Below are 14690 nucleotides of genomic sequence, written 5' to 3' on the forward strand. Positions count from 1 at the left end.
TTGCTTTGTGATTAAGTATTTATTACTAACTAGAATATAGAAAAAATAATAAAGAATACAGAAATCATCCACACAAGCACAGACTGAAGTCAAATGGCTACAATTCAGCTGAAAAGGGACAGATTGTTCCTTCCCCCAAAAGGAGCCGGAAGATCTGACCAAGTTAAAGAGGAGAACAGGAGGTTTTATACACTTCAGGGAGGTTTTTGCTGCCTCAGCACAGGAGAGCACACCCCTCAAAGAGGAGTGTATGGAAAAGTACCAGACGACGTAGGGGAGACACCGTGACCTTCCATTAATGGACCCAGTCAATCAATAACATTTAAAAGGTCAGTCAGGGCACGAATGGTTCCATCTGTGTCTTATCTCACCCTGAACTGCCTTAGGTCACAGGCTCACATAAAAGGTCACATTCCTGAGAGACTCACCCGACGCAGGCTCAACAATTTTCCCCTGACAATGTTCACTCAATGTGCAACAAAGATTTTTAGTGATTACAGTAAATTACCGCAAAACATGTCACTAACAGCACGTTACATGAAGTAAAAAACAGGCAAATTTAACAATACCTTCTTTTGTTGATAAAGAAGTACTATATAAAAAATAATCTTTGAAATTGCTCAGAATATTTCCTTAAATGAGTTGCATCTATGACTGTTCACACTTGTGGATTTTTCTCATGTGGACAATTAAGTTACTAGAACTTCTGAAACATCATTCACATATTTAGCAGCAATATGGCTTCTCCCCAGTATGGATTCTTGTGTGAGACTTCAAATGTGAGTTGCGAGTGAATGCTTTCCCACAGGTGATGCAGCAATATGGCTTCTCCCCAGTATGAATTCTTATATGAGGCCTCAAACTTGATGCTTGACTGAATGTTTTCCCACAGGTGATGCAGGAATGTGGCTTCTCCCCAGTATGGACTCTTGTATGAACCTTCAAATGTGATTTAGTAGGGAATGTTTTTCCACATGTGATGCAAGGATGTGGCTTCTCCCCAGTATGGCTTCCTATATGATACTTCAAATGTGAGGTAGTAGGGAATGTTTTCCCACAGGTGACGCAGGAATAAGGACTCTCCCCAGTATGAATTCTCATATGAGACTTCAAATGTGAGTTGCGAGTGAATGCTTTCCCACAGGTTTTGCAAGAATAAGGCCTTTCCCCAGTGTGGATTAGCATGTGGCCTTTCAAGCCACTACTAAATTTAAAAAATTTTCCACATGTTTTGCAAGAAAATGGTTTCTCATCACTATGGACTCTTTTATGAATCTGGAATACTGATTCATGAATGAATCTTTTCCCACCGGTGCATACATATGGTTGATCCACGCTGTGGACTTTCCTCACGTGGGCCAACAAGCTTTTTTTATGTTGGAAATAATTTCCACATGTTTCACACAAAAATGTCTTGTCACCTGGAGGAGCCAGAATCTGCTTTAGTGGCTCCTTGTTGTTGTTGTTTGGTTCTGGTACCACAAAACGTTCACAGTCTATTTCCTCATCTAACCAGCTGGTACACGTGCTAGCTGGAGGCTCTGTCTCTGATTCACTCTGACTTCTGTCAGGATTCAAAAACGGAGTCTCATCATCACTGTGATCAGTTTCCTCACAAGTGGGAGTCAACGTAAAGGTGTCGGCCTCCTGCTTCGGTTCAAGCTGCTCTCCCTCCTGACTGCTGCACAGTTCCTCCTGTTCCTCTTTAATCTGTGGAGGATCTGGGTCCTCTTGGTCCAGACTGGGGTTCCTCTCCTGGAGACAGAGCTGCTGGTCACAGAGAACCTCCTCCTCCTTACAGACACGTGACTGCGGGAGCTCTGGAGGGACAAAAGAAATAGAAAAACAAACGTTGGAGCGAATAAATACAACGAGTGTGAATAAACCATCATGTGTCCTACTGTTCAATTAGTAACGTTTAAGAACAGGTTTGTCGGAAAACGTTAAGAATGTCTCGTCTTTGTTGCTTCAGACAACCGATGTTCCTAACAAAGTTGTACTCACCTATCCGGTGTAACCTCACTTTGGGTTTCAATAAAACATCCAACAGTCCGCGCTGCCGGTCGATTTCTTCCTGGTACTCGACGATGCTTCTTTTAAAAACTCCGAATATTTCTTCAGCAGCAGCAGATAGTCGCTCGTTGACAAACTCCCTCAAACCCTCAACTGAAGACATTGTTGCTTGATAACCGATGAAATAATTACCTTCACGGCCACAACATAGAGCAGCGGCTGGGTGTCACACTATAAAGTTCCGACTGCAGACCGAGTCACATTAAGGTTCCGCTTTCTATTGTGGTTGCGGGACATCTTCTTCTATAAATTTGATTGGCGGGTCGCAACCAACTTGAATAGATGCATATTGCCACCTACGGTACTGGAGTGTGCAGTTTCAGGGTAACAGTTTAATCACTGTTCTAAAGGATGCTAATAAAAAATGAACTCAATCTCAACAGTGCCCTGCAGATCTCGTGCCATTCAGCGTCCGGTGCCAGGACTCCCTCCAAACTCCACTTCCAACTGATTTTTTGCTTCAAATTGTTACTCCCTGAATCGTCTCTTCTTCACACGTAGTGCACCTATCTGGATCCTTTTTTTGCCATTGAATAGAGCATTGAGTTCAGCCCGATCTCTCAAAATCTTCATCTTGATATTTTGACCTCTCTTCTATACTTCCCTTTGTATGTCTTCACATTTATGTGTTTCTGAATGCTATGTTAAGGTTTTCCTTTGACGTCTTTCTCCCACTTCTTCTGTCATACATCCTGTGCTGCCTCTCTTAAATAATGATTTAGCTTCACTCTTTCCAAAAGGAATATTCAATATCTAATCTTATATAAGTCCTGTCTGTTGTGGCCATTTTTCCTTGGGAACAACTAATGTCCTTAAAAAAATATATATATGCAGGATAAAATTATGAGTGAACGTCACTTAAGGGTTTATCAGTTTAAGAGATCAATCATTTGTATTTGCCGGCCATTATCAGATTGACAATTATTTTTTCAGATAGTACTTGTATGTATGTATGTATTACTCTATCTAAATAAAAATCTTTGAAAAAAAGTACCAGACGACGTAGGGGAGACACCGTGACCTTCCATTAATGGACCCAGTCAATCAATAACATTTAAAAGGTCAGTCAGGGCACGAATGGTTCCATCTGTGTCTTATCTCACCCTGAACTGCCTTAGGTCACAGGCTCACATAAAAGGTCACATTCCTGAGAGACTCACCCGACGCAGGCTCAACAATTTTCCCCTGACAATGTTCACTCAATGTGCAACAAAGATTTTTAGTGATTACAGTAAATTACCGCAAAACATGTCACTAACAGCACGTTACATGAAGTAAAAAACAGGCAAATTTAACAATACCTTCTTTTGTTGATAAAGAAGTACTATATAAAAAATAATCTTTGAAATTGCTCAGAATATTTCCTTAAATGAGTTGCATCGAAGATGTTTCACCCTTGTGGATTTTTCTCACGTGGACAATTAGGTTACTAGAACTTCTGAAACATCTTTCACATATTTTGCAGGAATATGGCTGCTCCCCAGTATGGATTTTTATATGAGCCTTCAAATTTGATGTCTTAGTGAATGTTTTCCCACAGGTGTTGCAAGAATACGTCCTGTCAGTGTGAACTTTCACGTGGACTTTTCAGCCATTACTACATTTGAAAGCTTTTCCACATGTTTGGGAAGAAAATGGGTTCTCACTATGGACTCTTTTATGAGTCTCGAATGCTGATTTATAAGTGAATCTTTTTCCACAAGTGTTGCACAAATATGGTCGATCACCTGGAGGAGCCAGAATCTGCTGTTGTGGCTCTTTGTTTGATGTTAAAATTAGTTTTACTCCTTTCTGATCTTGTCTATCAGATTCTTGAGTGTCGTTTGGTTCTGGTACCACAAAACGTTCACAGTCTATTTCCTCATCTAACCCGCTGGTACACGTGCTAGCTGGAGGCTCTGTGTCTGATTCACTCTGACTTCTGTCAGGATTCAAAAACGGAGTCTCATCATCACTGTGATCACTTTCCTCATAACTTTTTCTTTTGGTTATTGTTCGGCTGATGTTCAGCTTTCCTTGGAGCTGAACATCAGCTCCATCACCAAGAAGGCTCAGCAGAGGTTGTTCTTCCTGAGGCAGCTGAAGAAATTCAACCTGCCAAAGACGTTGATGGTTCACTTTTACACGGCCATCATCGAGTCCATCCTCTGCTCCTCCATCACCGTCTGGTACGCTGCAGCCACAGCCAAGGACAAGGGCAGGCTGCAGCGTGTCATCCGCTCTGCAGAGAGGGTGATTGGCTGCAATCTGCCGTCCCTGCAGGACGTGTTCGCTTCCAGGTCTCTGAAGCGAGCTAAAAAGATCGTAGCCGACCCCTCTCACCCCGGACAAAACCGGTTGGTGCCCCTTCCATCTGGCAGGAGGCTGAGGTCCATCAGGACTAAGACCTCCCGCCACACCAACAGTTTCTTCCCGTCGGCAGTCGGGCTCGTCAACAGAGCCCGGTCCCCTACTGACTGACTATAACATTCACTCTCCTTCATACTGCACATGTCACTTTAACTGTAATTTCTCACTCGTCACTTTGTCGTCACTCGTCCCTTTGTCACTTGTTCGCTAGTGGACTTTATTTTTAAATATTTTTTAACTTTTTAAATATTTTTAACTTTATTCTCTTATTTTATACTAACCCATAGCCTTATTCTACTAACCCATTGCATTAGCATTTCATTTTATCACTTGTGCACTGCTGTCTTGTTGTCTATTGTTACACTATCTACTATCACGCACCAACCGCCAAGACAAATTCCTTGTATGTTTGACATATTTTGACAATAAATATTTCCTGATTAAAGAAAATGAAGAGAAAAAAAACTCATGAAATCATGAGTGAACATCACTTGAGGAATTATCAGTTACAATCATTTTTCATTTTTATTTGCAGGCCATTGTCAGATTGACAATTATATTTTCAGATAAATATATATATATATATATATATTAAAAAAACAGTTTAAACGTTTGCAGGATACAGAATATGTTCAATGTTGACATTTCAAAGATTTAAAGTGATTACAGTAAATTACCCCAAAACATGTCACTAACACCACGTTACATGAAGGAAAAAACAGGCAAATTCAACAATGCCCTGTTTTATTGCTGAAGATGTACTATGTAAATAATAATCTTTGGAATTGCTCAGAATATTTCCTCACAGGAGTTGCATCTATGACTGTTCACACGTGTGGATTTTTCTCATGTGGACAATTAAGTTACTAGAACTTCTGAAACATCTTTCACATATTTTACAGGAATATGGCTTCTCCCCGGTATGGACTCTTGTATGAGCCTTCAAATGTGATTTAGTAGGGAATGTTTTTCCACATGTGATGCAAGGATGTGGCTTCTCCCCAGTATGGCTTCCTATATGATACTTCAAATGTGAGGTAGTAGGGAATGTTTTCCCACAGGTGACGCAGGAATAAGGACTCTCCCCAGTATGAATTCTCATATGAGACTTCAAATTTGATGCCTGAGTAAATGTTTTCCCACAGGTGACGCAAGAAAATGGCTTCTCTCCACTGTGAATTCTCATATGAGACTTCAAATTTGATGCCTGATTGAATGTTTTCCCACAGGTGATGCAAGAAAACGGCCTTTCCCCAGAGTGAATTTTGATGTGTATTTTTAAGCCATTACTACACTTAAAGTATTTCCCACAAGTTTGGCAAGAAAATGGTTTCTCATCACTGTGGACTCTTTTATGAATCTCAAATGATGATTTATGAGTGAATGTTTTCCCACAGGTGTTGCAAGAATATGGCCTTTCCCCAGTGTGAACTTTCACATGGACTTTTAAACTACTGCTAAATTTGAAATATTTTCCACACATTTGGCAAGAAAATAGTTTCTCATCACTGTGGACTCTTTTATGAATCTCAAATACTGATTTATCCATGAATCTTTTCCCACAGGTGATGCAGGAATATGGTTGATCAACACTGTGGAATCTTTTCACGTGGGCCAATAAGCTCTTTTTATGTTGGAAATATTTTCCACATGTTTCGCACAAAAATGTCTTGTCACCTGGAGGAGCCAGAATCTGCTGTTGTGGCTCCTTGTTGTTGTCGTTTTGTTCTGGTACCACAAAACGTTCACAGTCTATTTCCTCATCTAACCCGCTGGTACACGTGCTAGCTGGAGGCTCTGTCTCTGATTCACTCGGACTTCTGTCAGGATTCAAAAACGGAGTCTCATCATCACTGTGATTAGTTTCCTCACAAGTGGGAGTCAACGTAAAGGCGTCGGCCTCCTGCTTCGGTTCAAGCTGCTCTCCCTCCTGACTGCTGCACAGTTCCTCCTGTTCCTCTTTAATCTGTGGAGGATCTGGGTCCTCTTGGTCCAGACTGGGGTTCCTCTCCTGGAGACAGAGCTGCTGGTCACAGAGAACCTCCTCCTCCTTACAGACACGTGACTGCGGGAGCTCTGGAGGGACAAAAGAAATAGAAAAACAAACGTTGGAGTGAATACATTATTACATTACTATAGGTCATTTAGTTGACGCTTTTATCCAAAGCGACTTACATTGCATTTCTAACCCATGGCTTTTTTCCATTTTTGCCCAGGGAATAATTAGGGGTTAGGTGCCTTGCTCAGGGACATTTCGACATGGGGCAGCCAGGGCTCGAACCACCAACCTTGCGGTTCCCAGTGCACCTTCTCTACCTCTGCGACGACCCCTCGTTGAATTACTAAAACGAGTGTGAATAAACCATCATGTGTCCCACTGTTCAATTAGTAACGTTTAACAACAGGTTTGCCGGATAAATTAAATGTCTCGTCTCGTGTTTCTCACAAAGTTGTAGCGAATAAATACAACGAGTGTGAATAAACCGGCATGTGTTCTACTGTTCAATTAGTAACGTTCAAGAACAGGTTTGTCGGAAACTTCTCTTTGTTGCTTCAAAGTTGTACTCACCTATCCGGTGTAACCTCACTTCGGGTTTCAATAAAACATCCAACAGTCCGCGCTGCCGGTCGATCTCTTCCTGGTACTCGACGATGCTTCTTTTAAAAACTCCGAATATTTCTTCAGCAGCAGCAGATAGTCGCTCGTTGACAAACTCTCTCAAACCATCAACTGAAGACATTGTTGCTTGATACCCGATAAAACCTGCACTGCTGTCACTGATGTCACAATATAAAGTTCCGACTGAATGTTGTCATATCAGTCAGACTCTGACTGGTTCTTCTTCAGCAACGGCTGGATGTCACACTATAAAGTTCCGACTGGAAACACCTGTCTCATTAAGGTTCCGCCTGCCATATACGGTTGCAGGTCAGCCGTTTTCTTCTTCTTTAAACGTAATTTCGCAGGTATGAACCAACTTGAATAGATAGACTCCGCCACATACAGTTCTGGACTGTGCAGTTTCAGGGTTCCATCACTGTTCTAACTGATGACGACAAAACAACACTTAATCTGGTTTCTTTAAGAAATCTCAACAGTGCCCTGCAGATCTCATGCTGACTCATCTTTAGCTTCAAGATGTACCTCTCTGAATTTATCTGACTCCTTTTGCCATTAAATACTGCCTTGAGTTTATTTAAATTCAAACAAAACTAGTAGTGAGCGTCCGGACCCCCGCTCCATACTAGATGAAGGTAATGACTAATGAAGGTAATGTACCAATTCATTATTTGCCAACCGCCACTAAACATCATGAAAAAAGGGAGACGAAGAAGAAGACGGCTGACCTGCGACCACACAGCAAGCAGAAACTTAATAAGACTGGTGTTTCCAGTTGGAACGTTAAAGTGTGACAACTTTGTTAGGAACATCTGGGCAATGAGAGAGCAGATATGATTGTAAAGACAGAAATAAAAGAAGAGAAGTTGGATTTGGTGGGAGAATGTACAACTGGATAAAATATTGTCGGATTGGGTCAGACACGTCAGAACAGTACATAGTTGAGAATGGCAGGCATCAGGGTATTAGCCCACTCGTCTTTACACTAATCATTAATGATATATTCACAAAAGTACCTGTAGATCTAGGGAGATCTCTGTTTTCTGACGATATGGAAAAGAATGGAAAGAATAAACATGGAATATGCGGTCAGGAAAGTGCAAGAAGCAATTGGCGAGGTGGTGGAATGGGGGTATGACTGGGGATTTTCACCAGAAAAAGGATCAAGGAAGGGGTAAGGCTAAGGATGTACGGGAATTTCTGTGAATCGTTTTTGAGGTTAACATGGGCAAGTCACATCATCAAAATCGTGGACAAATCCCAAAAAGTGATAAATGTGATGAGATGTGACTGGAAGGGAGTGGACGGCTAACTGTTTGATGGAAAACTATATATATATAGCTGGAGGATGTGAGGTAAGGGCCCTGAGGATCAGCCCCTCAGTAGTTAACCAGTGATGGCTCCATGGACACTAGTGTCATATGTGGGTTATGTATATATGTGGGGTATTTGGGGGAAAAGATAGGAAGAATATTGTCTCATCCACACTCCGGTGCAGAAGGTGGCGGTAATGCACCAATAGGATGGATGCCGACTGACATTAAAGCCCCCACCAAAAAAAGAAGAAGAAGAACCAGAGGCTGACTCACTTGACAACATTCAGTCGGAACTTTATATTGTGACATCAGTGACAGCAGTGCAGGTAATTATTTCATCGGTTATCAAGCAACAATGTCTTCAGTTGATGGTTTGAGAGAGTTTGTCAACGAGCGACTATCTGCTGCTGCTGAAGAAATATTCGGAGTTTTTAAAAGAAGCATCGTCGAGTACCAGGAAGAGATCGACCGGCAGCGCGGACTGTTGGATGTTTTATTGAAACCCGAAGTGAGGTTACACCGGATAGGTGAGTACAACTTTGAAGCAACAAAGAGAAGTTTCCGACAAACCTGTTCTTGAACGTTACTAATTGAACAGTAGAACACATGCCGGTTTATTCACACTCGTTGTATTTATTCGCTACAACTTTGTGAGAAACACGAGACGAGACATTTAATTTATCCGGCAAACCTGTTGTTAAACGTTACTAATTGAACAGTGGGACACATGATGGTTTATTCACACTCGTTTTAGTAATTCAACGAGGGGTCGTCGCAGAGGTAGAGAAGGTGCACTGGGAACCGCAAGGTTGGTAGTTCGAGCCCTGGCTGCCCCATGTCGAAATGTCCCTGAGCAAGGCACCTAACCCCTAATTATTCCCTGGGCAAAAATGGAAAAAAGCCATGGGTTAGAAATGCAATGTAAGTCGCTTTGGATAAAAGCGTCAACTAAATGACCTATAGTAATGTAATAATGTATTCACTCCAACGTTTGTTTTTCTATTTCTTTTGTCCCTCCAGAGCTCCCGCAGTCACATGTCTGTAAGGAGGAGGAGGTTCTCTGTGACCAGCAGCTCTGTCTCCAGGAGAGGAACCCCAGTCTGGACCAAGAGGACCCAGATCCTCCACAGATTAAAGAGGAACAGGAGGAACTGTGCAGCAGTCAGGAGGGAGAGCAGCTTGAACCGAAGCAGGAGGCCGACACCTTTACGTTGACTCCCACTTGTGAGGAAACTGATTACAGTGATGATGAGACTCCGTTTTTGAATCCTGACAGAAGTCACAGTGATTTAGAGAGAAAGCCTCCAGCTAGCACGTGTACCACCTGGTTAGATGAGGAAATAGACTGTGAACGTTTTGTGGTACCAGAACCAAACGACAACAACAAGGAGCCACAACAGCAGATTCTGGCTCCTCCAGGTGACAGGGCGTTTTTGTGCAAAAAATGTGGAAACCATTTCCAACATGAAAACGACACTCAAGAATCTGATAGACAAGATCAGAAAGGAGTAAAACAAAGTTTAACATCAGACGAGCCACAACAGCAGAGTCTGGCTCCTCCAGGTGACAGGGCATTTTTTGGCAAAACACATAATGAACATTTTCAACATAAAAAACTTCACTGGATGGATCAACAGTATGTATGCAACATCTGTGGGAGAAGATTCACTGATAACTCAAATTTGAAGGCTCATATAAAAATCCATTCTGGGGAGAAGCCATATTCCTGCATCACTTGTGGGAAAACATTCACTGATAAATCAAATTTGAAGGCTCATATAAGAATTCATACTGGGGAGAAGCCATATTCATGCATCACCTGTGGGAAAACATTCACTCGCAAATCACATTTGAGGTCTCATACAAGAATCCATACCGGGGAGAAGCCATATCCCTGTAAAATATGTGAAAGATGTTTCAGAAATTCTAGTAACTTAATTGGCCACATAAGAAATGTCCACAAGTGTGAAACGTTGTAGATGCAACTCCTGTGAGGAAATATCTTGAGCAAGTTTTAAGATTATAAAGGTGTTGAAACTTTTTATTAGAACGGAACGCAAAAGCTGCGTTTGAGAGAAAACTGTTTTCAGTATTCTCTTCTTCCTCAGGCATAACCATCCAGCCAAAACCCGATTGGATGAGCCGTGGAAGGGTTTTCATTTTCCGTTTCAGTTTTTTCTGTGCTGATGGTGAGGGTTTCGGGACAGAGAATGTTTTATGTTTACAGACTGTAAAGCCCTCTGATGCAAATTTGTGATTTTGAGCTATATAAAATTGAATTGAATTGATTGAGCATTCACTCATTTCCCAATAAAACAAGAGCGCAATATCTTATTGCTAAAAACTATTGTAGAGTGCGAGGAAGCTTTTGACCATAAGCTCAGATTGTTGGATAGTATTTGGAAACCTGACTTGAAATTATAAAGGATATGTGTGTAAAATATATTATTTAAATGAACCGTAGGCGAAAATTCAGTCAGGAAGACTGAACAGGCTGTGCCGTTCCCTGGTGGCCTCCTCTCTCCCTGGGGGCGCACGGCCAGCTGATTAGGGGCGGGGTCGGGTAGTACCAGCCAACCAGATGTGGGTGTCGTTACCGTAAACCAATTGCATCGGTGCGGGCAAACGTTCAAAACGTTCCAGATGTCATTTCAGCACTTACCAAAGGTTAAGCGCAGCGGTCAATTAGCGGGTTCTACACCACAGTGTTGCCGTCGACTCCAAAGGTCCATATTGGACATCGATCGATTGCGGAGGAACTAGCTCAACAATCCGAGCCGGCGAGGAGCCCGCCGAGCGTCAGGCAGTGGTAGCACGCACGTACGAGGTGCAGCAAGTGGTGTAAGCACCAAGCTTCCCTTTGTGCAGGTGTGAATGGGTGAGGCTCACAGCTAGCAGAGAGCGAGTCGATCCCTCCCTGCCACCCGCACCAGCACAGGGAAGGACGAGAGAAGCGCAAGCAGCCCATTAAGTTTACGTGTTAAGGCTGACGCATGCTGCCAACTTCAAGGATGACGAGTTGGATTCAGGAAAGCCTTAAAAGGTTGGTAAGTCATGCATTTACTGATGTCAACATTCACATAGCTTCTTGTATATTTGGCATTTTGTTTGCCCGGTGGCCCGTGGTACCATGTGTCATTCATGCAATGTTTGTTTCAGCGCTAAGTAGTTCGCACAATTTATTCAAGGGATCTTCTCTTGTGGCCCTAAAAGTCCTTGCACGGCAGAGTGGTAGACTCTTAAAATAATCTGGTCTAACATTTGCAGTTCTGAAGAAGTAGGTCCTCGGTTAACCTGCCAACCTGGGATCAATTTAGGTTTGTGGTCTTTCAGGACCAGTCCAGCTGACTTCAATGGAGAGGTTTGCGGGCTAACATGACCAGTCAAGCTAACACTGTTTATTTCCAGCCTAACGCAACCTTCTACCGGACTCCAGTCACGCCTCATTGATAAGGGGAAGCAAGAGTCAGCATGTTTCTTAAAACTGGGGTGAGTTTTGAGAGTGGTGATCTTCTTGGCTACGGCAGTCGCAAGGCTGCTGCTAATGGCTACTGCTAGCTGCATTGCTACTGTTCTGCATTTTAAACCGCCCTATCTTCGCAGGTTGCGCACTAGCAGTCGAGTTGGAGGTTACCTTCCTGACTTCTCTGAGCACTCGCCCTAGCTTCACGTCACTGTAGCAGGTTGCTAACTGTCTCTGCAAATTCCAGTCTGCAGACGTCTTACCACCGGCCATGCTGCTCCGGACGTGGCCCATACTCCTGGTCCTACACACGCCCAATATGGAGGCGCTCGCTCTGGCTTGTGGATCGCACTGATTGCTGCCGTGCTGGTTTTGAATCTATGCCGCAATAGCTCCAAGATCCACCTCCCCATTAATCTCAACCTAGAATAACTGCTAGAGCTGCAGCAGCTAACCAAGGCATTCCAGTGACAAGCCGGCAGCTGATAGGGTGGTGGTGGTCGTCGTCTGCTGTGATGTTCCACTTCTGCCCTGACCGTAACACTGTACTCGCAAGCAAAGATCCGTGAAGCCATAAAAGAGCTGGGAAGCATGCATATAACTGGTGGTAGTGTATTCCCTTCTGGCAATGTTGGAAGGGCACTTCAGTGTCCCCTTGCAGGGGACCGTCGTAGTTCTTTAGTGTCTCCCTTAGAAAATCAAATTTCCTAGGTTTAACGTTACCTGGCTTAACGTGTCTGTTTCCTAGGTTTAACGTTACCTGGCCTACCGTGTCTGTTTCCTGGTCCACATCAATTTCCCCAAAAGATGTCCGGATGGACCCGTCAAGCTGGCAACACTCTGTTTCATGGTATCCCGGGACCAGTCAAGCTGAATACCTTTCCATTTTGTGTTCCCCGCGACCGGTCAGTATAGGTAATGGCTGGTTGCCCGGTCTGAGCTGAACCCATCAAGCGACGGAGGTCTGTTCAGCGGGATAAGCGGATCAGTCAGGGGCATCCATGTGACCATCTGTTTCCCGGTCTGAGCGAACCCGGTCAAGTTGTTCTGTGAGGGACCCTCGGCAACTCAGTCTATTCTGCGGTCTCCCTTGACCCTGACTGTCCTGTTCTGCTGTCTGCCATGACCACCCCTATCTTGTCCGCGGACCAGTGTTAATTTTGGCAGCTATTTTTGATTTAGTCTTAGTCTTTAGACGAAAATGCATATTAGTTTTAGTGATATTTAGTCCTTTTTCCTCGATGAAAACTAGACTTTGCTTTGTGATTAAGTATTTATTACTAACTAGAATATAGAAAAATGATAAAGAATACAGAAATCATCAACACAAGTCGTAAGTACAGACAGAAGTCAAATGAGTAGAATTCAACTGAAAAGGGGCAGATGGTTCTTTCTCCCAAAAGGAGCCGGAAGATCTGACCAAGTTTCTGGGGGAGAACAAGAGGTTTTATACACTTCAGGGTGGGTCAAGAGGAATGCATGGAAAAGTACCAGACAACGCAGGGGAGACACCGTGACCCTCCCCCAATGGGACCCAGTCAATAAACAACATTTGGAAAGATCAGTCAGGGCAGCCCTTATCTCACCCCGGTCACAGGCCCACATAAAAGGCCACATTCCTGAGAGACCCACACTATGCACAAATTCTCCCCCGACAACAGAAAGAGAAATTTAAGCAATACTCATCTTAAATTCTAAGTTAGGAAAGGGTAAAAAAAAGTTTTAATATTTAAGCATATCGCTCAATAAAAAGTCTTTCTGGGGAACTCATATTGAGCATATTGAAACGACAACAAAGGTGATCAATGTTACGTGAGCAGTATCTTTACATGACAGAGGAGCAGATAGACGTCACTAATCAATATCTATAAGGCCATTGTACGATCATCTATAGATTATGGCTGTATGGTGGAGCAGCTGCTAAGAGTACAATACAATCTTTACATAGAATTCATTTCAGAGCTATAAGACTTTGCATGGGTGCAATTAAATTCACACCAAAGGAATGCACTTCTGGTGGAATCCAACAAATATCCATTAAGATTAAGACGACAAGGCAACCTCCGGTACATTGGGTGAAGCTAAAGGGATCTGGAGTGGAACTTCCTGCAACGAAGGGGAATTTTGTTGCAAAGACAGCACTAAAAGAAGTTATTTTAATATTCCTTTTGGAAAGAGGGAAGCTAAGTCATTAATAAGAGGGGCAGTACGGGATGTATGACAAAATTGTTGTGACAAAGATGACAAAGGAAGAGATTATCATAACATTCGGAAACACATGAATGTGAAGACGAAGGGAAGTATAGAAGAGAGGAGGTCAAAATATGACAGACAGGACTTAACTCAGAGTTGTATTTAATGGCAAAAAATGAGTCCGATAAGTGCACTGTGTAAAGTTACATAAGACAATGAGATTTCTTAAAGAAACAAGATTAGGTGTTGTTTATTATTAGTTAGAACTGTGATGAAACTGTTACCCTGAAACTCCACGTTGAGTTTGTAGTGATACATTTAGTTTTTAAATAACCATAACTTGCTCAATTTTCAACCGATCTTTAAATGGTTTGTTTTGTTATAAACATCAGAGATGTAGTTGTGAGACTGCATGCATACTATGAATAATTATGGTATGTTCTAAAAAATAGCATAATGTTCTAAAATAGGTATAAGATTTCCCTTTACAAATATACATCAAGAAATGCTGAATGTTGAACCCTGTAGAGAGAGGTATTTATGACACTGTATACTTATGAATAATTGTGTTTATAATCATAGGTTTTATACAAACATACCTTTTAAATAGGACATTATCCATACGCATGCAGTGTTATAATTACATCTCTAACGTTTATTTAAAAAAACACGTTTA

General features: G+C 42.4%; 3 protein-coding genes and 1 non-coding gene across 4 annotated transcripts; 2 read left to right on the forward strand and 2 right to left on the reverse strand.

Annotated features, from left to right (window-relative positions):
- On the reverse strand, positions 1-2415 carry LOC120830209 (uncharacterized). Its single transcript, XM_040194714.2, has 2 exons — positions 2005-2415; positions 1-1820 (listed from the first exon to the last, which is right to left on the reverse strand). Exons 1-2 carry the CDS (start codon positions 2174-2176, stop codon positions 727-729), a joined length of 1266 nt encoding a protein of 421 aa, XP_040050648.2. The 5' UTR covers positions 2177-2415; the 3' UTR covers positions 1-726.
- Positions 2416-4928: 2513 nt separating this feature from the next.
- On the reverse strand, positions 4929-7282 carry LOC120830206 (uncharacterized). Its single transcript, XM_040194711.2, has 2 exons — positions 6992-7282; positions 4929-6498 (listed from the first exon to the last, which is right to left on the reverse strand). The coding sequence occupies exons 1-2, from the start codon at positions 7161-7163 to the stop codon at positions 5240-5242; spliced, it is 1431 nt and encodes a 476-aa protein (XP_040050645.2). The 5' UTR covers positions 7164-7282; the 3' UTR covers positions 4929-5239.
- A 1320-nt stretch (positions 7283-8602) lies between these two features.
- LOC120830217 (uncharacterized) lies at positions 8603-10646 on the forward strand. Its single transcript, XM_040194726.2, has 2 exons — positions 8603-8885; positions 9379-10646. The coding sequence occupies exons 1-2, from the start codon at positions 8714-8716 to the stop codon at positions 10335-10337; spliced, it is 1131 nt and encodes a 376-aa protein (XP_040050660.2). The 5' UTR covers positions 8603-8713; the 3' UTR covers positions 10338-10646.
- Positions 10647-11259: 613 nt separating this feature from the next.
- Positions 11260-12100, forward strand: LOC120830221 (uncharacterized). Its single transcript, XR_013452064.1, has 3 exons — positions 11260-11401; positions 11767-11847; positions 11962-12100. It is a non-coding gene; the product is annotated as an uncharacterized LOC120830221 (transcript).
- The last annotated feature ends 2590 nt before the right edge of the window (positions 12101-14690 follow it).

This window comes from Gasterosteus aculeatus, chromosome 13, assembly GCF_964276395.1.
Source record: "Gasterosteus aculeatus chromosome 13, fGasAcu3.hap1.1, whole genome shotgun sequence".
NCBI classification, from domain to species: Eukaryota; Metazoa; Chordata; class Actinopteri; order Perciformes; family Gasterosteidae; genus Gasterosteus; species Gasterosteus aculeatus.